Raw genomic sequence first — 21,425 nt, 5'->3', positions numbered from 1 at the left:
CTTATGGCTCTTAGGGATATAAGGTTTATGAGACGGTGTCTTATGGGTGTTATATCAACGACTTGCATACTACAGCATGCAGTGGTATGCTGGGTCACCCCATTTATGTTCAAGTGCAATTGGTCCATATTGGCATGCTGTTGTTACGCCTGGTTGTTTTATGGTGAACATCATAATTGCATTTGTCCAGTAGATGCAGCAGTAGAATGGTCATCCTCTCAGCATGGGTTTCAGCCATCTGCTGATAAATGACACAATACTGTCAAGTATAATTTGGGTACAATTGTGAACAAACTCATAGTATATTCAACTGCACCTCCCTTATTATGTGTACATGCTGGTGCTTTAAAACATCACCTTGGGTCATTCACTTTTATTTTGCAGGATTGGATCGTTCATTGTTGAATCGAATGAATGTAGTGGATCCTTTTGTGTTGATAATCTACTGATGGAGCGAGAGAAAGCATGTTTACTCTGGAGCTATGCAAATATACTCTGCTCCAGTTTTTGTCTTCAACTAAGGCAGAAATGCATTGTACTCTGACAGGATGAGTGAAACAAGATGGGTGGTTGCATATGTGCATTTTAGTAGCTAAATTAAGGTGGCTCTGAAATATATGGTGATTGGAGTGACGGCGAGGTTAGACAAGCGCTATGCCGCTCAAATCTCTCCCGTCCAATTCCATCTCTTGATAAAATTGGATCACCAATCCATATGTTCTTGTAGTTTTGCCTGGAAGTTTGCATGACACTGTGATAGAGCGCTTTTGTATGACACTGGGATAGAGCGCCCAATGGCTCCTCAGTTTTTACAGATACAAACTGAATGTTTGTGCATTGCCATGGAACGATATCGGTGCTAGCTTAGCGATGCTGACCCAAGCAACTTTGGCTTGAAACCAAGGCAAATGTTTGCCATCAACCAGGCAACATCAGCCCCGGGGGAAGGGGGGGGGGGGGGGGGAGAATACAAAACTAAATGAAAACCGTGTTCCTCCTCAAATATTCCTACACCAAGCCCATTCACTCTTGCAGGAGCGCCGCCACGTCCTTTCGACCTCAAGTAATGCTCTGCTTTCACCCCGTTCACTCCTAAATGGGCCAGTCCAAAGCATCTACAGAGAGGCGACAGGGGTCCACGTTTGGTACGTATTACGTGCGTTATGTGGGGAATAGGATCCGCGGGAAAGCACCAAGTTCACAACAAATTAAAAATTAAAAACTCATGAAGAAACACGCAAAGTTCATAACAAATTTAAAATCAGAAAATCATGAAGAAATTTAAATTTTGAGGGAACCCATGTTTCACAGATCGGAACATACTCTAATGCACACATAAAAAATATATACTTCTACAGTACAAATACACAACGCTGGTCACATAACTGAATAACCCCACTGAGAACAATCTTTGCACCAAATTTGCATTGGCATAACTCAAACACGCAATTCATGCTCCATTGCTCAAGCTTTATTTTCCTCCATTCCTCAGTTACCTTGCAGGAGGGAGAACCTTCGTAAAATATTAATCGATTTCCATGATTGCAACTCCTCGCTCATGTCCAATAGCGAGGCTACATACATATGATACCCTGGTCAGAAGTTTGAACTGTGGAATAAAATTGTGAAGAAAAATCCCCATGCTGAATTACAAAACCATCCTACTCTGGTATCCCACACTTTAGTGGTTGTTTGGATAACTGCTATATGGAGCAAGTTTAGCAAAATCGGCTTAAAGAGGATTTTTAGAAAACCAGTTTTAAGTTGTTGTTTTGTTAAAATTGGTTTATGGAATACTTTGTTTGGAGTTAATAACTTCAAATAGGAGACATGTGTATTAGATGAAGTTTCATATTGGACGCAAGATCACAACCAAGCTTTGATGTTGCCACTAATTCGGGTGATCGTCAACCTCGAGGAAGGGACCAAGGTGCCACAAGATGCTATCCTTGGCCATGCCGAGGCCTTTCAGAACCAGCCAGTGTATCTTCTCACTACGCATCACCGTGCTCTTTGTCTCCAGCACGTGCCGCCGGGCTTTCTCCCTTGCTCTAGACCTCGTCTCCTTCTGCTGCCTTTCCGAAGATTCCTTACCAAGGGCGATCAGTTCGCGTGCGCTTTGCTGGAGCTGTATTGTTGACGCACTCATATGAATACGAGTTGCAGCAATCACTGCTGGAATTTGAATCAGAACAACCGCTGCTGCAATCACATGCGGAGTTTGAATTGCATATGTCATGTACTCGTCCTCCTCTTCCACGAGCTCTGGTGCCGACGTGATCGCCAAAGGAAAGACGCAGTGGCTCAACATCTTCCTCCTGTTTGGTCATCCTCTTTAGCAAGAGGCAGCGACCATGGGCAAGGGCCGGCAGTGGCAGACTACTTCGAAGGTGGAAGCGGCGGTGGGGACAATGACAAACAAGGGCCAACAGTGGCAGAATATTTCAAGGCCGGCGTTACAGGCCGGGGCGTTGGCGCCACCGCCACCCCAATTGCCTCGCATATCCAGGACAGGACTGGCTTTGGGAAACGATGATGGAGTTGGCTCACCAAACAAGATTTATAAAAAATATATATTAATCGTTTTCGCTAAACACGAAATTACGGGTGTAGGAGTATGGAAGCAGCAATGGAGTACGGAAGCACTGCTCCTTTCATTGACTATGTTAGTACTTTTCCCCCTCAAAGGGCTGATTGAGATTGGATGTTGGCACTGGATGAGATGGCTTTAGTTTGTTAGCCCGCTTTGTTTCCACCCAAAGGTTGAAAAGTACAAGAGTTATAGGAATTTCTTCTGTTACCTTCTTGCTCCCTTGACGTATGCAACACATACAACCTTGCCGAGACCGAAATGAACCGTTCTCTCACACCTGCGAAATTACGAATCCTACTATTAATTTCCAAACTTGTTACAGAATTTAGCCATGTATACTCTACATCATAAAACAAAGGAAATCAGAGGAAGTTAAGGGGAATGGTGTAGCCATGCTCTGGTCCTCTGGTTTGTATATAATTAAGTTTTTGAATTGAAAAGCAAGCTTGTACGGTTAAGAGTCTCCCGGATGGATTCTGACCAAGGTTTTGGATTTCGAATGGATAAATTTTTTTGTGGAGGGGCGAGATTCTCGGTTACCATGGTTACCGAGAAATTCCGAACATATTTCGGACGAAATTTGTAATCGAATTTTGAATTCAAACTTTTTAAAATTAGATATAAGAGGAACATCAACTGCTTTTGTCCCGTACTGACCAGTAGCCCAGTGGAACGTCGTCTGCGTGCTTGCTATGCGAGTTCGACATCCGGTTGGACCTTCTTTTTTCAAATCATGTTTTTACGTGTATTTCTGAAAAATAAAGCAAAAAAGGTGCAAAACTAGAGTTCGATCCTGCGACGTAGCAAAAATTGAAGTAGACACCTACCACCAGGCCACAGCCACGCATGTTACTTTGAGTGAGATGGCACACTATTTATCTGCCATTGAAGCGTTTAAATTCAAAAAAAAAAATCGAATTTTTTTGCTCGTCATGCATGTTTCTCGTGGGGCAGCGAGAAACGCGGATACCGCCCGGTATCCGAATTTCTCGGGCGGTACCCAAAACCATGATTCTGATCCAAATTTAAACTTTCACGTGTTACTATGTGATTGATGATCAAAGGAGATATAACATACTATCAAAGAACTATGCCCGAGGAGAATATATAGTAGCTAGGAAGCCACAATGTATAGTAGCGGCTGCCGGAGCGTTATACCTGTAGGTTGTGGAGTCGTGGAGAGAAACACCACAGCCGCCTGACGCAGTAACCAACACTGCTGGACGATCTGGATGGCAATCGATCACACCAACTTCACAGTATGACTCGAGCCCCTTGATTTCACGGATACATGTCTGTGTTCGCAAATCCCAGATCTGAATGAGAGAAGTTAGTTTGAGATGTGCAGCATGCATGCAACAACATCTGATATCATTTGTTTGTTTGTTGAATGAATTAATATAAGAAGATGATCTAGTTTTTTCGAAAAGGAAGAAGATGATCTAGTAGAAGTCATACGCGTGCCGTCGCATTGTCCGGTCTCAACTGCCATTCCGATCCTGTAACCATGTAGTGCTGCTGCTGCTGATCACCACCCGTGGGATAGTAATCAACAGAGCGCTGCCCCTCTTGGCAGTTGAGGCTGGTGAAATGAGTGGGAGAAAAAATTCCCCAGGTCTGTGAAGGAGAAATAATTAAGTTAAGTTATACAAACGATATGTATTTGTAGGCACAAGTTTATTATGAGTATAAAAAGAAAGGAATATTAATTAATTAATTAACCTTCACTGTGCCGTCCCCGGAAGCACTTGCAAAAGTGTTGTTGTCATGCGGATTAAACTTGACTTGGTTCACCGTGGCTGAGTGCCCAGTGAATGTCCTGATGCACACCCAGCCCTTCTCCCAGTTCCAGAGCTTGATTAGTTGGTCGCGAGATGCCGACAGCACAAACGGTTGAGTCGGGTGAAGGGCGAATGATGTGACCGCACTGCCGTGAGCTTTGAATTCCTTGACTCTCTTCATTGTCATACAGTGATGCACGTGGATGTACCCGTCCTCATCACCCACCACGAACAATTGCCTCGTCGACTTCACGATAAACCTAACGCTGCTAACAAACACCCTAGACGAGCCCAGCTTTCTGAGGGAATGAATGAACCCAGGGCGGAATTCACGCTCCATCATTCTTGTCTGCATCGCACAAAAGATATGGATACAATTGGAAATCATTGTGTAATATACTGCATCCCAACAAGAATACGGCTGCATCCTTCGTATATACGTACCTGGGTCTTGTAGTTCCAAATGACAAGCCGTGCCTGATAGGCTGTCAAAATCCTGCGTCACACCAAGAAGCATATGTAGTAGGCGTATATAGAACATAATTATTAAAACTAGTCATCAACCTGTGCACATGCACTGAGATAGCATAATACTATCAAGGAACAAGGTGATAAAATACCTGGAAAACACGTGATGTGCTTCATTTTTTGATTTACAAATACATGACAAAATATATCCATCAATCTTGAAGTAGGAGAAAACCGTATTCACTCAGGGCAGACTAAATAGTTTACAGCCAAAATGTATACGCTTTGTTTTTCTTTGAACAGCCAAAATGTTCACTCAATATGCATGGCATTGTAATATCTCGTGTTGTTCAATATTACATTTGTATGCTTAGTTATGACAGTATTTTTTAATTTGTTTACATATGAGTGGAATTGAGTGGAATTTTATTACATATGAAAAGTGCATGGGCTTAGCATGTTATTCACGAGATTTGAAAAAGAGTGACAAAGTTTTGCTAACGTTGATTCGCTTCCGTTTTGCCAAATTTTTGTCACTCAATATGTAAACTTTTTAAGCAAAGTTCAGGCCGAATTTCATTTGCTATGACAATATTGTTTAATTTGCTTACATATGACAAGTGCATGGGCTCAACATGTTATTCATAGGAATTTGAAAATGAGTGTCATCGTTTTGATGAAATGTTGATTAACTTTCATTTCATTAAAGTTCTGGTACACAATATGTTCAATATTCTACAAAGGTCATGCCAAATTTTCTCTGACCCTTCTTAGCCAGTTCCTCTTCTCGATATTACTTTCATAAGCTAGTATTCATGTCAACCATTTACAATTGATAAGTGCTTCATAATGATTATTAGTGATCATGAGGCGTAAGATCTACCATATGTGCAAATGTCCATGTATGGATAGTATGAAAACTGCAGTATAATTCGGGCTCTTCTTGAAGAATGGATTAAAAAAAATCAATGGTAATGGTCTTTAGCTTCAATTAGTATTCAATTCCAACCATTTGTATAATTCTTGTACTGACTTTAGCATTAATTATTAACTGCTGCATGATGTATCCCAGACAACATAAGGGTTGACTTCAACAATTTATGCGGTAACGTTATGTACTTTCTGGATGGTAAGGGGCGCACATTCGAACCGGATGTGCCTAAACGAAAGGATAGAACCATCATATATGGTGATGGGAGGGAGCAGTACATTGCACAGAATAAGTTCATCGGAGGAGAGTACATATCCTTTTTCTTGAAAGGAGCGGTCAACCCTTATGTTGGCGGGAGTTCATGACTTTTTCAGTACAAGACGGAATCAGACTGGCGCATATCCTTCTATGAGTCCAGCTGGCGGGAGTTCATGACAAGAAAGAGAGAATTAAGGGTGGACACACTTGTGATAATCACCATAAGGAAGATCAACCACAATAACTTGTAGATGATGGTTGTCGTTGACCATGTTTAGAAATGAGGTCAAAGTCATGCATATATTAGCCGATGAACTGTTAGTATGTTAAGATGGATGTGATATATTAATGTTTGTTTCTTAAGTCGAACAAATTTTAAGTGTTACTTAATTAGTTTGTCATTTGTTTCCAAAATGAATTAATTCTGGTTCGATTATATAGAGAATCATATCACTATGTGAATTAACTTTCTGGAAATAATATTTCATCAACGCGCAATGCCAACATTTGGTGTCCTCTTTCGAGCCTAGCCGCTCGGTGGCGGGCAGTGAAGAATGCCCTCCACTGGAAGTAATGTACCTGTGGAGGGTGCAAACCCGCCACTGATGTCGTATAGCAGTGGCGGGAGGTCAGTGGCGGGCGGCCCTGAGAGCCTTGCCCGCCACTGCTGGTCTTTTTTGCACCCGCTACTGCTAGGCATTCCTGCAGTAGTGAACCATGAGTCCAAATTACAAACCGGTTTCATCATTGTATTTCTCGTGTAGATATCTTCAAGTTTGGATCCCATGTTGATAATCTTGACAAACTTCCTTTCGGGCGAAATATATGCTCCCAACTAGGACTAACTTGTGCACCCAATTGGCACTAACTTGTGCATCCCAACATGTGCTCCCAACTAGTATTAACATGGGTGCTCCTAACCACACAAATCTATGCTCCCAACATGAACTTGTGGGGACATGTGAACGAGCTCAGCCTAGGGCCCTGATAGCCTTCCTCTTACATTTCTCACCAAGTTCTGGAGCACCATCAAGGGAGTGGTGGCTCAGATGTTTCGGGACTTCTTTGTTAGGACCTTAGCATGTCATGAATTAATTTGGATCCCTTGTCATCAAAGTTGTTGGGGCCACCGACATTAGGCAATTTAGTCGTATTACTGTGATCAACATCCTTCAATGCATATTTTCAAAGGACTACGCAATGCACCTGGGTCCAATTGCTAATAGGTTGATCCAGCCCTAGCTAGTGAGTCGTCCACTGAGGTCGGGATATCTTTGATGGGGTGCTCATGCTTCATGAGGTTCTCCACAAGGTTAAGTTGAAGCACTAGAGGGGGGGGGGGGGGTCTTCCTTAAACTTGACTTCTAGAAAGCCTATGACCAGCTAGAGCACTTGTTCCTTTGCCAGGTCCTAGAGCGGACAGGCTTTGATGACCGCTGGATAACTTGGGTAGTGCAACTTGTATAGTATGGCCATCAATACCAATGGTGTGCCAGGCCCTTGCTTCAAGTCCTCCTGTGGTGTGCACCAGTGGGGGCCCCACTCTCTTTGCTCCTATTTAACCTCGTCGCTGATGCCATATCATATATCCTGGATAAGCCCAGAGTGGTCCATGCGGTGGTGGTCCACTTGATTGATGGAGGCGGTCTCACCCAAATCTGGTATGCGGACGACACGACATTCATAGTGGAGGGATCCGACCTTGACATCATGAACCTAAAGTTTCTCTTGCTTTGTTTTGAGGTGATTTGTGGTTTGAAGATTAAATTTCCCAAGAGCGAGGTGGCGGTTCTGTGGTACTCGCGAGATGTGCAACAATGCATTGCAAACAACCCAAACTGTCGGATCCCCTCCTTCCATGTTACCTACCTGGGTTTTCCAATCAGTGACTCGCGGAACCTAATCTAGGACTTAGGTCTGCTAGTAGAGTTGTATAGGTCCAGTATGGAGCCTTGGCGGGGCAAGTTCAAGTCCAAAGGAGCTAAGAAGATCCTCATTAAACCTCTAGCCTACCCATGTTCCTATTGGTTTGTACCTTCTCCTCGAAGGGATCCACACAAAGATGGACAACAAGGTTTATCACTTCTTCTAGCAGGGGGCCGATAAGAAGAAGAAGTACCACATGGTCAAATGGGCATAGGTTTGCCACCCCATATACCAAAGTGGTGTAGGGATTATTGCATCCCGGACCATCAATGTGGCCCTGCACCTGAAATGGGTTTGGAGGATCCTTTTGGTAAGGGGGCCTTTGGCTTTATCTGATCAAAGCAAATTCCTTCATGACCACCCTCCTCTCGCGTGTTTTCGAAAGGAGGGGTCTTTGTTATAGCGGTCGATACAAAGTATTAGGCATCTCATTCCTGAGGGGGCCCTGGTCTGGCCATGACAGGTTGCAAGATTCTTTCTAGTCCCTCTTCGCCATTTGTAATGAGTCTGATGCTACCATTATCACAGTCTATTGTGATGCTGCTGGAATCTCTCAATCCATCGGCCATTCAGAGAAGAGGAGGTGGTTGAGTGGTAGGCTCTAGTCGTGACGGGTGTGGGTTGGCTCTCCCCGGGCTCACCGAACTCAATGTCCTAGGGGCTCTCGCCGTTTGGAGTGTTCACCTCTAGGTCTATTTACTGCTCCCTAGTGGGTGGGCCTGGTCCCAGTTGGGTTGTCGAGCTTTGGGCCATGCGCGTCCGACTCGAGATTCGAATCTTCCTATGGGAGCTCACCCGTGGCTGCCTCCTGTCGGGTTCTGAAGTGCTAAAGAGGAATGGACCTGAAGATGGCCTTTGCCCGCTGTTCGGGGTTTGCGAGGATTTTACTTATATTTTCTTATTGTGCATGGCGGCTCAATTCCTTTTGGGTTGCCTTCGCGAGGCCTTGGGTGCAATTTGTGCCCGGCAGACTTGCGTGACCTTGTGGTAATTATTGAGTCTCTCACCAGTAGGAGGAGACCCCTCCTTTTGTCCCCTTTGCGGTCATGGCTTGGGCCCTTTGGACCTCCCGAAATAAGCTTGTGATTGCTCATGAACCTCTGCGACATGTGACTGATCTTATCTTCATTTATTTCTTTTATGCAGCAGTGAGGGCATCTTGTGGGACTTCGGGAGTGAGACGGTGAGTCGTCTGGTTCCGGCGAGCTAGCGCGGGCCGCCCCTATGTACCGCGTTTTCAATTTTTTGTGTGTGGCTTGTTTGGTTATGTCCACATCAGTCTTCCTTTATCTTTGTACTTCTTGTATGGATCTTTGGTTGATCTCTGAAGTGATTAAATGCACGTCACTTGTACCCACACCAAAGGAAAAATAGAGGTAGAAGCTTGAACTCACCAAGGCTCTGTAGGGTGCACATCCATTGACTTTAGTAGACCGTAACAATCATAATGAAGTAACACCTGAAGTAAGCATGGTTGATCAAAACATGGGCTGTATCAGGCCGAAAACAGAAGGTGGAATATACCTCAGATGTCGTCTTCTCACACGCTGTTGCACAGGCGGCCTTTAGGGTCACCTCATGAAATAGACGGCCGTTATCTATTTTGGCATGCACAAATTTCGAGGAAGCACTATCAAAAAAATTAACTATATTTCAAGGAGCCACTATAAAACATACTGTACGTACTCAACTGCACTTCACCTGGGTAAGTCTTAGGTACCACGACTACGTCAAGCACGTCCATGTCGGCCGGCAGCTGATGTACCTGTTTCATCGTTACAACGAAGGTATGTGTGGACCTTGGTGGCAAAGTACCGCCCAGCAGATTCAGATCGTAGTAGCGAGGTGTTGCCCCCTCGTGTTTTGGGACACACCTCACGGACACATGCTGATCGTCCGTGTTGTTAGTTACATGAAATGGGCAGGAGATAGACTTGTTCGATCGGAAAGAGAAGAGGAGCTGGAGGGGATGGACATTTATCAATTCAGTGTCCTTAACCATGGAAGTGCTCATCTGCATGCAAGAAGGAAGCCACGAGGTTAACTACAATAACATGGCTTTAATCATACCCGATAAACTTTTCCGTATGAAATCCCTAAAAGGACAAATATTTAGGAACGGAGGGAGTATGAAATTGTGAATGATTGATCATACCCGATAAACTTTTCCGTACGAACCGCTGCCAAGCACCCGCTCTTGAGAGAAATTATCTGTCATACTTTCCAGTGAATCGAGTGACACACGGCTTGGTCCATCGGCCATGTTATTGCTTCCCCTGGATGTAAAAGTAGAAGAACCAGCGGCATGTTTATACAGATAAGATAATAAGCGTCAGTTCAGATTTATGAGCAGTTCAACTGCTCGACTCTTTCTTGGTTCTCCGCCGGTAACCAACCGAGCCTTGCACAAAGCAGATCGAAACATAGTAGTATAAAGAGGAATACTTTATAGCGATCCAATTCGAGCTATTACAGGAGAACCTGAGCGCTCTCAGCGATTTGGAAGATCCGACCGTTCAAGGCGCGATCCCGATCGATCTAGTGAAGATGAAACAGGGAGAGCACTAACCTGCAGGGGAGGACTTGCAGCGGCTTGCAAGTGGAAGGAAGGGAAACGAGCCACCAAGTTCATGAGGCCCTGTATATGCATATTTCAAATTGGGTTGGTGAGTCAACCGGAACAAGATGAACAAGTCCGATCGAGATCTGCATACGGAGATTCGATTCCCGGTTGACCATAAAAAAATGGTGGGTCCACAACTGACAAGTCTTCATTTTGGACAACTTAAAAAAAATCAAGGGCTCCAGTATCAAGGCCAAGACTAACAAAGAATCCAAGGTGAGAGTCTGGGCCGCACGACAAAAAAAACAATGATTAATCTTTACCTAATAATAAAGCAAATTGGCTTTCTTTCGTCCGTCATGACATTTTTTAGAAAAGTCCCTCTATTTCAGAGAATTCAACCCGCTGTTCTGTTTTAAGTTGAAACGAAGCGTTATTTTCGTATTTTACACAAAAGTCCCTGTCTTTTTTTGAAATGAACCCGCCGTCCGGATTTAAGTCACACCCGAACCGTTATTTTACATTTTTCAAAACCTCCCTGATGTTTTAGATAATTCATCCGCGGATCATATTTAAGTCAAACAAATGATTTTTAAAATCATCCATATCTTTTAAACCGTAACTCCGATTTGAACATGTTATATATGAAATTTGATTAGAAAAATATGTAGAATATGAATATGAGATTATTTTTACCTGTTAAGTATTTTTAAATATTATTTTGGAATATATTTGAGTCAAACCAAATGATTTTCTAAATTATCTGTATCTTTTAAACCATAACTTTGATTTTAACATATTATATATGAAATTTCATTAGAAAAATGTGTGGAATCTAAATATGATGTTAATTTTACCTATTAAATATTTTTAAAATATTGTTATGGAAGCAAACTTATAATTTATAGAGCAAGATCTGTTTTTTTTCATACCGGCGACGATCCAGATTGCAAATAAATACCCCACTATGACCATATACGGAAAAGAAAACATCGATAACTACACGTGCATACCTCTAAAAAATGTCGCAAGGGAAAACAACAGATTTCTCATCACGAGAGTGAGAGAAAGCGAGCGCGAGAGAGATAGGGGGGAGAGGGAGAGGGAGGAGAGAGAGGGAGAGAGAGACGCCTTAAGATTAACCATATTCAACACACGTTTTTTGTTATTCTGGGTGAACACCGAGGCCATCGCCGGCAAGGGTGAGAAGGAGGATAAGCGGCAACACAAATATGATGCCTCGCAAAAATAAAGGAGATGGACCTATTGTGGTCTTGAGTGATGGTTGTTGAGTTAAGAGTGTGTGTTATGTTTTCTCTTCCGTTGCAACGCACAGGCTCTTTTGCTATAAAATGCAATGTGGCCAAAAACAATCCCTAGGTAACCTAAACGACCTCACTCTTGTTTAACAATGTCTTAAATTTTTATTTTTTTGGAAAACTTATGATCTATTCATCTTTAATCATGATAGTACGCCGAACACTACAAATAATAAAAACTACATCAAGATCCGTAGACCACGGAGACACGACTACAAGTACTGAAGCGAGCCGAAGCCGCGCTACCGTCATCGCGCCTTCCTCACAGAGCCGGGCAAAACTTGTTGTAGTAGATAGTCAAAGAAGTCTTCGTGCTAAGGTCGTATAGGACCAGCGCAACAGAACATCAACCATCACCGTTGAAGAGTAGTGTAGATCGAAAGGATCGAACCTGAAGACACATGAATGTAGATGAACTACAACTAGATCTTAGAAAATCCTCCAAGAACAGATCCGCCAGAGACACACCTCTGCACGCCCACCGATGATACTAGGCGCACTACCGGGATGCGGGCTAGGCGGAGAAAACCTTATTCCATCTCCCAGGAGCCGTCGTTGTCTCGTCTTCCTGAGCATGACATAAAACCTAACAAAATTCAAAGAAACATCTAAAAATAGACCGCTCCCACCAGCAAGGGTCGGGATCCACCACGCCACCACGGCCCTAAGGCCACCGGAGACGAGTTAGACTGGCGGGAGGCAGAGGAACCCCGGGCTTTGTTAGGGGAGGCGGCGGCTGCAACGAGGACGTACTCTAGCATACTTTTTTTTTTCTCTTGGAGGGCTAAATTCTGGGGTCGCATTGACAATGTCTGAATTTCGAAACTCTCTATTTTCGTGGTCCAAGGTCAAGAGGGGGCGGGGGAAGATGGCTTCTAGCCTGTTGCATACATGTCCAAATTGTATGGTGGGACGAGATAGAACCCGGACTTCACTTAGAGCATCTATAGTCGGGCGCCTCAAACCCCCTCTATATGCCCAGGTGGATTGCTCGGTCATCGACCGGCCAAAAAACCCGACCCATACGGACACCTCATACCCGCCCCAAAACGCGTGGGCTGACAGGCACCCCTCATATCCAGCCCAAATATGTTGCGGATATGGCGCGTCCGCCACGTCAGATGCGGCCCATGCTGGCCTACCTCGACCCCATATATATATATATATATATATATATATATATATATATATATATATATATATATATATATATATTCATCCCCATCTGTTCCCTGGACGAAACCCTGGCCACTTTGCACCACTCTAATCCAGCCCCACTGTGCCCCAAGCTCCTTTCTGGCGATCTAGGGCCTTCTCCACCATGCCGGGCAGCGGATATGAGTCCTCGATCACCTGATCTATGGATTGGGACCTTGTCCCATGTGGGCCTGAGGAGGAAATGGTCATTCGCATTGTGCTTCGCCGCTCCCGTGAGGGGGTCGTCTAACAACGGGCAGACTCGATCCGGCAAGAATCTATTGCATCCATCCAAAGGGAGCTTGGATCCAGAGCTTGCATCCGTGTGGTCTGTCTGGATCCCCAACTCCGTGGTGGAGTGATACATCTCCAACGTATTTATAATTTTTTATTGTTCCATGCTGTTATATTATCATTCTTGGATGTTTTACAATCATTTTATAGTCATTTTATATCATTTTTTGGTACTAACCTATTGACATAGTGCCTAGTGCCAGTTGTTGTTTTCTGCATGTTTTTACATCGCATGAAACCAATACCAAAAGGAGTCCAAACGCAACAAAACTTTTTGTGGATTTTTTTTGGGCCAGAAGACATCCAGTGTGCCCACCTCGGGTGCCCCCTGAATCGTCTCTTTGCTCTATAAATACCCCAATATTCCAGAAATCCTAGGGGAGTCGACGAAAATCAATTCCAGCCGCTGCAGAATCCAGAAACACCAGATCAAATCTAGACACCATCACGGAGGGGTTCATCATGTCATTGGTGCCTCAGCGATGATGCGTGAGTAGTTCTTTGTAGACCTACGGGTCCGTAGTTAGTAGCTAGATAGCTTCCTCTCTCTCTCTCTCTTTCTCTCTCTCTCTCTCTCTCTCTCGATTATCAATACAATGGTCTCCTGGAGATCCATATGATGTAAGTCTTTTTGCGGTGTGTTTGTTGGGATCCGATGAAGTTTGAGTTTATGATCAGATCTATGTTTTATCCATGAAAGTTATTTGAGTCTTCTCTTGATCTCTTATATGCATGATTGATTATAGCCTTGCATTTCTTCTCCTATATTTGGGTTTTGTTTGGGTTACGAGTATTTGTTATTTGTGTGCAGGTGCTGTTTACGTAGTGTGAGGAGGTTCTCTTACTGGTTCGATAACCTTGGTCTCATCACTGAGGGAAATTCCTACTATCGCTATACTGCATCATTCCTTCCTCTTTGGGCAAATACCGACGTAGTTCTAGCAGACATCAAAAGGAATTTCTGGCGCCGTTGCCTGGGAGGACCTTCAACATCAACCAGGTTCCTAATCACAAATCTCATCTCCTTGCAATTTACATTATTTGCCATTTTCCTCTCGTTTTCCTCCCCCCCCCCCACTTCGCAAAAAATTGCCGTTTTATTCGCCCTCTTTTTCGTTCGCCGTTTTCTCGTTAGTTCTGTTTTTGAGTGCAATCTTGTTGTGAAGTCACCATGAGTGATTTTGGTATGGCAGAAACAGATGATGGACTAACTCCTAAAATGGAGCGTACCGGTAATCTGGATGCCAAAACTTTTCTCTTGGGGAAAATAACATATTCAAGAATTTTTCATTTGTGTCGAAAAATTAAGTCTTAATGATATTCCTATAGTTAAAAGGACTAAATCTTATGCAGAAGCTATTTCGACACTTGTTCTGAAACTTGAAACTAGATTTATCCGTACTCATTCTAACTTGCAAAGATTGTTCTTTGAGTTTCCCATTATAAAGAATCGTAAAGCTAAAAAGTTAGCCACTCTTGTTCTGATGAATGAATTTGACTACATAATATGGGAAGCTAGGGAAATCTTTGATTTTTATGGCATGGATCGTGAAAACCCTGTGATTGATGAAATTCTTTATAATAGTGATTATGCTTTGAGACATTTGCTTGGAGATAAGCAAATCTTTGATGAGAATCTTAAAAAGCAAGTCCATGTTTTAGATATGATCCAACAAGTTTTTAATGATGTTAATCAACAACATTCTTGGATCACTGCCGGAAGTCAAAGGGGTTATGATAAAAAGCAACTTCATAGTGCTAAGGTTTCCATGGATAATGTGTTTGACGTTTTATTTACAAAACCTCCCAACACAAATACCTCCAAAGAAAACAAGGATAAAGAGGATAACACTTAGATCCTATGCGTCATGCCTAGCTATGGGCATAAAACGATAAGCTCGTTGGGAGGCAACCCAACTTGTATCTTTTTGCTTTTTGGTTTTCTTGCTGTTTTCAATAAAATACCCGATTATACATCTGGTTAGATGTGTTTTTGTGGTTTAAATTAGTGTTTGTCCCAAGCAAGGCCTTTGGGAAGATTTGTGTTGAGAGTTGATTTGATCTTGCTGAAAAACATAAATTTTCACGCTCACGAAATTATTTTTCGTTTTATCCGAAGAGTGATTTTGAGTCGATTCTTTTTGCAGAAGATTAATAGAAAAATTATACATGTTTTCCTTTTTTCAGAATTTTTGGAGTTTCAGAATTATTCGAAATAGTCAGATTGCTATAGACTGTTCTGTGTTTGACATATTCTGTTTTTTTTTTGCATTGTGTGCTTGTTTTGATGATTCTATGGTTTTCTTTGATGAGTTTTTTTCATAGAAAAGTTGGAATACAGTAGATATAATGCAAAAATAAAATATGAATGGGTTTACAAAATTTTTAGAGCCATGGATTTGCTCTAATACTTCACTTATATCTTTTTTAGCACAGTGTGCTTTGTTATTTTTGAAGAAATGCTCTCATGCTTCACTTTGATTTATTTGGGAGTTAAGAAATTTTCAGAAATTTTCTCTTGCTTCAATTAGATTATTTTGAGAGAAAGAAATATTATGCTCATGTTCTTCACTTAAAATTGTTTGAGCTTATCAAAAGCAACATATGAAAATAGTGCCAAAGTGATAGATATACAAGGAGGATATACTAAAAAATTTCATGAAGATCATTGGACAAAATAAACTTGATTCTTAGTAATGGTTTTGAGATATGACGATATGATATGTGAGTCATGTTGATGAGTAATTATGCTTTAGCAAGAATATTGATGTTAAGGTTTGTGATTCCCTATGCAAGCATGAAAATCAATAGTTATGCATTGAAATTTATATCCTACTTGAGGTGCATTATTTGGTGTTACTTATGCTTAATGCTTGGGTACGAGATTTTTCGTTTCTTGGTTGGTTGCTTCTCAATCTTTTTGCTAGCCTTCATTTTGCACCAAGTATGATCACTACTTGTGCATCCAAAAACCCTTTAAACCAATTTTGCCATATGAGTACACTATATCTACCTCTATGCGGTATGTCCATGTCATTCTCACTACTAGGAAAAAGGCTATAGCTAATATGGACATTAATGGCGCTCCAGGTATGTGGTGCACCACTGCTATATAGCAGTGGTGCACCATATGCAGGTATGCCATTAGTGTCCATATCACTAGTGGCGCACCACATCCACGGTGCGCCACTACTAACATTTTTTTAAAACTAGTAATGGCGCACCATGGGACAATGCGCCATTATTAGTTTTAACTAGTAATGGCGCACCAGAACAGTGGTGCACCACTACTAACAATTATTATTTTTTATTTTTTAAACTATTAATGGTGCACCACACACCAGGTGCGCCATTAGTAACCAGGGTTACTAATGGCGCATTCTTAGGTGGTGCGCCATTGGTAGCCTGGAACTAGCTAGTTATTTTGGACATCCACCCACCACACTCACTTTCCCCACTTCATTCTCTCCACCTCCTCCTCCAAGCTTGGTCTCGACTGCCTCCTCCTCCTCACCTCATTTGCACCATAGATTCACCCAAATTAAGTGGTTAAATTTCCTTTTTTTTGATAGGTAAGTAAGGGAAAGCTTTCTTTATGTTCTAGATCTACCTTTTTCTCCCTCCAACAACGTGCACATGCACTTTTTATGGCCTAGATCAACGTATGTTTGTGGTGTTGCATATGTTTGTGGTGTTGCATATGTTTGTGTTTGGAGGTACCGGTATTTGAAATGCGATAGTTGCCACTATTTTGCCGAAATGTTGATTCATTTCCGTTTCGGCGAGAATTTGGCACTATGCATTCTTTTTGGTCCTATTTTTAGGCAAAATCATGCCAAAAAAATTGGTTGTAAAATATCATTTTGCTCTACCCCGCAGGCAACCATGGTCCACACGATGACCGAAGGCATCGTGAATAGGGTTTTGAGCTCCGCGAAGGCCGAGATGCTTCAAAAGAATGAGAGGGAGATAAGATGTCCGTGTCAAAGATGCAAGCTGAAGAGCCTTATGGACCCGGATTCCGTAAAGGTGAGGGACCACCTGCTCTTGCGTGGTTTCATGGATGGCTATCGGTGGCAAAGTGATGAAGATGATTATGAAGTCGTCCATGGGGGCCAGGCAAGAAATGAGGAAGGGCAATAAGACAACCGCGGCGAGGGCGGGTGAGAAGACGAAGAATCTCACTAGTAGAAAAAGGGTCTAATGTGCAGCACATTAGTCCCGGTTTGTATTTGAGCCGGCACTAATGTGACCTTTAGTGCTGGTTCCAACGGCTAGGGCGACGGAGGTCATTAGTACTGATTCGTGGCGAACCTTTAGCACCGGTTCGTGCCATGAATCGGTACTAAAGAGAGTGGTGGTAGGATGTTGTCAGACTGGGGCCCCTCCAGCACCTTTAGTATCGGTTCGTGGCACTAATATAATCAAAGCCCCAAACATCAAAGGTTCAATAACAAGTGTATAGTTCATAGGCATTTCAAGACGTCTACTAATATTACCAATTCTGTGGCATTCATCAGAAGACAAGACAAACTTACGAGCATCCTTGAAAAGAGTAGGCCAATAAAAACCGGATTGCAATACCTTATGTGCAGTTCTATCTCCAGCATGGTGTCCTCCGTAATCCTCGGAGTGACACTTGTGTAGGATTTGTTCCTGTTCATGCTCAGGTACACAACGTCTAATAACACCATCTACTCCTTTATAAAGGTGTGGGTCATCCCAAAAGTAATGTCTTAAATCATAGATTTTTTTCTTTTGCTGGTATGTGAAACTAGGTGGTATAAATTTAGCAACAATGTAATTAGCATAATCAACACACCACGGAGCAGTATTAGAAACATTTATGACAGCTAATTGTTCATCAGGAAAGCTATCATCAATAGGTAGTGGGTCATCAAGAACATTTTTAAACCTAGACAAGTTGTCTGCAACGGGGTTCTCCGCTCCCTTTCAATCAATAATATGCAAATCATATTCTTGTAGCAAGAGAACCCATCTAATAAGTCTAGTTTTAGCATCTTTCTTATCCATGAGATATTTAATAGCAGGATGATCAGTGTGAACAGTTACTTTGGAATCAACAATATAAGGTCTGAACTTGTCACAAGCAAATACAACTGCTAAAAATTCTTTTTCAGTAGTAGCATAATTTCTCTGGGCACTGTCTAGAGTTTTACTAGCATATTGGATAACATTTAATTTCTTATCAACTCTTTGTCCTAGTACAGCACCAATAGCATAATCACTAGCATCACACATAATTTCAAAGGGTAAATTCCTATCAGGTGGCTGGACAATAGGTGCAGAAATCAAGGCTTTCTTAAGTATTTAAAATGATTCTACACAATCATCATCAAAAACAAAAGGAACATCTTTTTGAAAGAGATTAGTCAGAGACCTAGAAATTTTAGAGAAGTCTTTAATAAACCTCCTATAGAAACCAACATGACCAAGGAAACTTCTTATACCTTTAATATCTTTAGGACACGCCATCTTTTCAATAGCATCTACTTTAGCTTTATCAACTTCAATACCTCTTTCGGAAATTTTATGCACCAAGACAATACCTTCATTAACCACAAAGTGTCACTTCTCCCAATTCAAGACAAGATTAGTTTCTTCACATCTCTGCAAAACTCGATCAAGGTTGCTTAAGCAATCATCAAAAGAAGTTCCGTAAACGGAGAAATCATCCATGAAAACCTCAACAATCTTTTCACCAAAGTCAGAGAATATAGCAGTCATACATCTTTGAAAGGTAGTAGGTGCATTGCATAAATCAAAAGGCATATGTCTATAAGCAAAGGTACCAAAAGGGCAAGTAAAAGTGGTCTTTTCCTGATCCTCTTGTGACACAGGTATTTGAGAGAAACCAGAATAACCATCTAAAAAGCAAAAAATGTGTATGTTTGGATAGTCTTTCTAGCATTTGATCAATAAAAGGTAGAGGGTAATGATCTTTTCTACTAGCTTTATTTAATTTGTGGAAATCAATTACCATTCTATAACCTGTAACAATTCTTTGTGGGATCAATTCATCCTTATCATTAGGAACAACAGTAATACCTCCCTTCTTAGGGACGCAATCAACGGGACTTACACACTTACTATAAGCAATATGATAAATTATACCTGCCTCCAGAAGCTTTAGTATTTCATTTCTTACCACTTCTTTCATATTACGATTTAACCGTCGTTGATGATCAACAGCTGGTTAAGCATCAGGCTCCAAATTAATTTTGTGCTGCCATAGAGTGGGATTAATGCCCTTAAGATCATCAACAGTATATCCAATAGCGGCACGGTGCTTCTTCAATGTTTTCAATAATTTCTTTTCTTCATGCTCTGAAAGTTTAGCACTAATAATAACAGGATATATCTTCTTTTCTTCGAGATAAGCATATTTAAGAGTATCAGGTAATTGTTTAAGCTCAAACATGGGATCTACCTTGGGTGCAGGAGGATCCCCAAGGATTTCAACAGGAAAATTATGTTTCAAAACAGGCCCTTGATTAAAGAATACTTCATATATTTCTCTTCTTTCATTCATAAACATATCATTTTCATGGTCGAGCAAATATTGTTCTAAAGGATCATTAGGAGGTACGGAAATAGAAGCAAGACCAATAATTTCATCTTTACTAGGCAATTCTTTATCATGGGGTTGTCTATGAAATTTAGAGAAATTAAAATCATGAGACATATCCCCTAAACCAACAGTAACAATATCCTTTTCGCAGTCTATCTTAGCATTAACAGTATTCAAGAAGGGTCTACCAAATATAATGGGACAAAAGTCATCTTGTGGGGAACCAAGAACAAGAAAATCAGTAGGTTATTTAATTTTCCCACACAAGACTTCAACATCTCTAACAATCCCAATTGGTGAATAGTATCTCTATTAGCAAGCTTAATAGTAACATCAATATCTTCTATCTCAGCAGGTGCAATATCATGCATAACTACTTTATATAAGGAATGAGATATTGCACTCACACTAGCACACATATCACATAAGCCATGATAACAATGATCTCCTATTTTAATAGAAACAACAGGCATGCCAACAACAGGTCTATGCTTATTTTTAGTATTGGGTCTAGCAATTCTAGCAGCTTCATCATAGAAATAAATAACATGCCCATCAATATAATCAACCAACAGATATTTAACCATAGCAATACTAGGTTCAACTTTAATTTGTTCAGGGGGTGTAGGTGTTCTAGCATTACTCTTACGAACCACAGTTGAAGCTTTAGCATGATCCTTTATTCTAACGGGAAAAGGCGGATTCTCAATATAAGAGGTAGGAACAATAGGATCAACATTGTAAGTAATAGTTTTTTCTTCAACTTTAATAGGTTCTACTACTTTCACTTCAATGGGAGCATGATATTTAAACCACTTCTCCTTAGGGAGATCAACATGAGTAGAAAATGATTCACAGAAAGAAGCTACTATCTCAGAGTCAAGTCCATATTTAGTGCTAAATTCACGAAAAGCATCGGTATCCATAAAAGATTTAACACAATAAAACTTAGGGGTTATACCTGACTCCTTACCTTCGTCGAGTTCCCAGTCTTTAGAGTTGCATTTAATTCTTTCCAATAAATCCCATTTGAATTCAATTGTCTTCGTCATAAAAGAACCAGTATAAGAAGTATCGAGCATGGAGCGATCATTATGAGAAAGCCCAGCATAAATTTTTTGAATAATATTTTTTTCTTGAGAGCCCATGATTGGGGCATGAATATAACATTGACTTAAGTCTCTCCCAATCTTGAGCGATACTTTCCCCTTCACAAGGCCAAAAATTATATATATAATTCCGATCACGTTGAACCAGATGCATAGGATAAAATTTCTGATGAAATTCCAATTTCAATCGGTTGTAGTTCCATGATCCAATATCATCACATAGCCTATACCATGTCAATGACTTTCCCTTCAAAGATAAAGTGAAGACCTTCTTCTTGACAACAACCTCGGCATACCTGCAAGCTTAAATAATCCACAAACTTCATCCAGGTATATTAGGTGCATATCGGGATGTAATGTTCCATCTCCTGTATAGGGATTATCTAGCAGTTTC

At 41.5% G+C, this 21,425-nt stretch overlaps 1 protein-coding gene across 1 annotated transcript; it reads right to left on the bottom strand.

The window, feature by feature from the left end:
* Window positions 1-1,254: 1,254 nt before the first annotated feature.
* Window positions 1,255-10,642, bottom strand: LOC123068207 (putative coatomer subunit beta'-3). The gene is made up of 11 exons (XM_044490695.1): window positions 10,527-10,642; window positions 10,113-10,233; window positions 9,659-9,971; window positions 9,482-9,555; window positions 9,352-9,416; window positions 4,819-4,870; window positions 4,316-4,723; window positions 4,052-4,210; window positions 3,752-3,909; window positions 2,802-2,870; window positions 1,255-1,574 (listed from the first exon to the last, which is right to left on the bottom strand). Exons 2-11 carry the CDS (start codon window positions 10,218-10,220, stop codon window positions 1,526-1,528), a joined length of 1,455 nt encoding a protein of 484 aa, XP_044346630.1. The 5' UTR covers window positions 10,221-10,233; window positions 10,527-10,642; the 3' UTR covers window positions 1,255-1,525.
* Window positions 10,643-21,425: the final 10,783 nt, after the last annotated feature.

The sequence above is a fragment of the Triticum aestivum genome, chromosome 3B (genome assembly GCF_018294505.1).
Source record: "Triticum aestivum cultivar Chinese Spring chromosome 3B, IWGSC CS RefSeq v2.1, whole genome shotgun sequence".
In the NCBI taxonomy this organism is placed as follows: domain Eukaryota; kingdom Viridiplantae; phylum Streptophyta; class Magnoliopsida; order Poales; family Poaceae; genus Triticum; species Triticum aestivum.
Note: the sequence above shows the minus strand (reverse complement) of the source record. Positions and strands in the feature narration are given on the sequence as shown.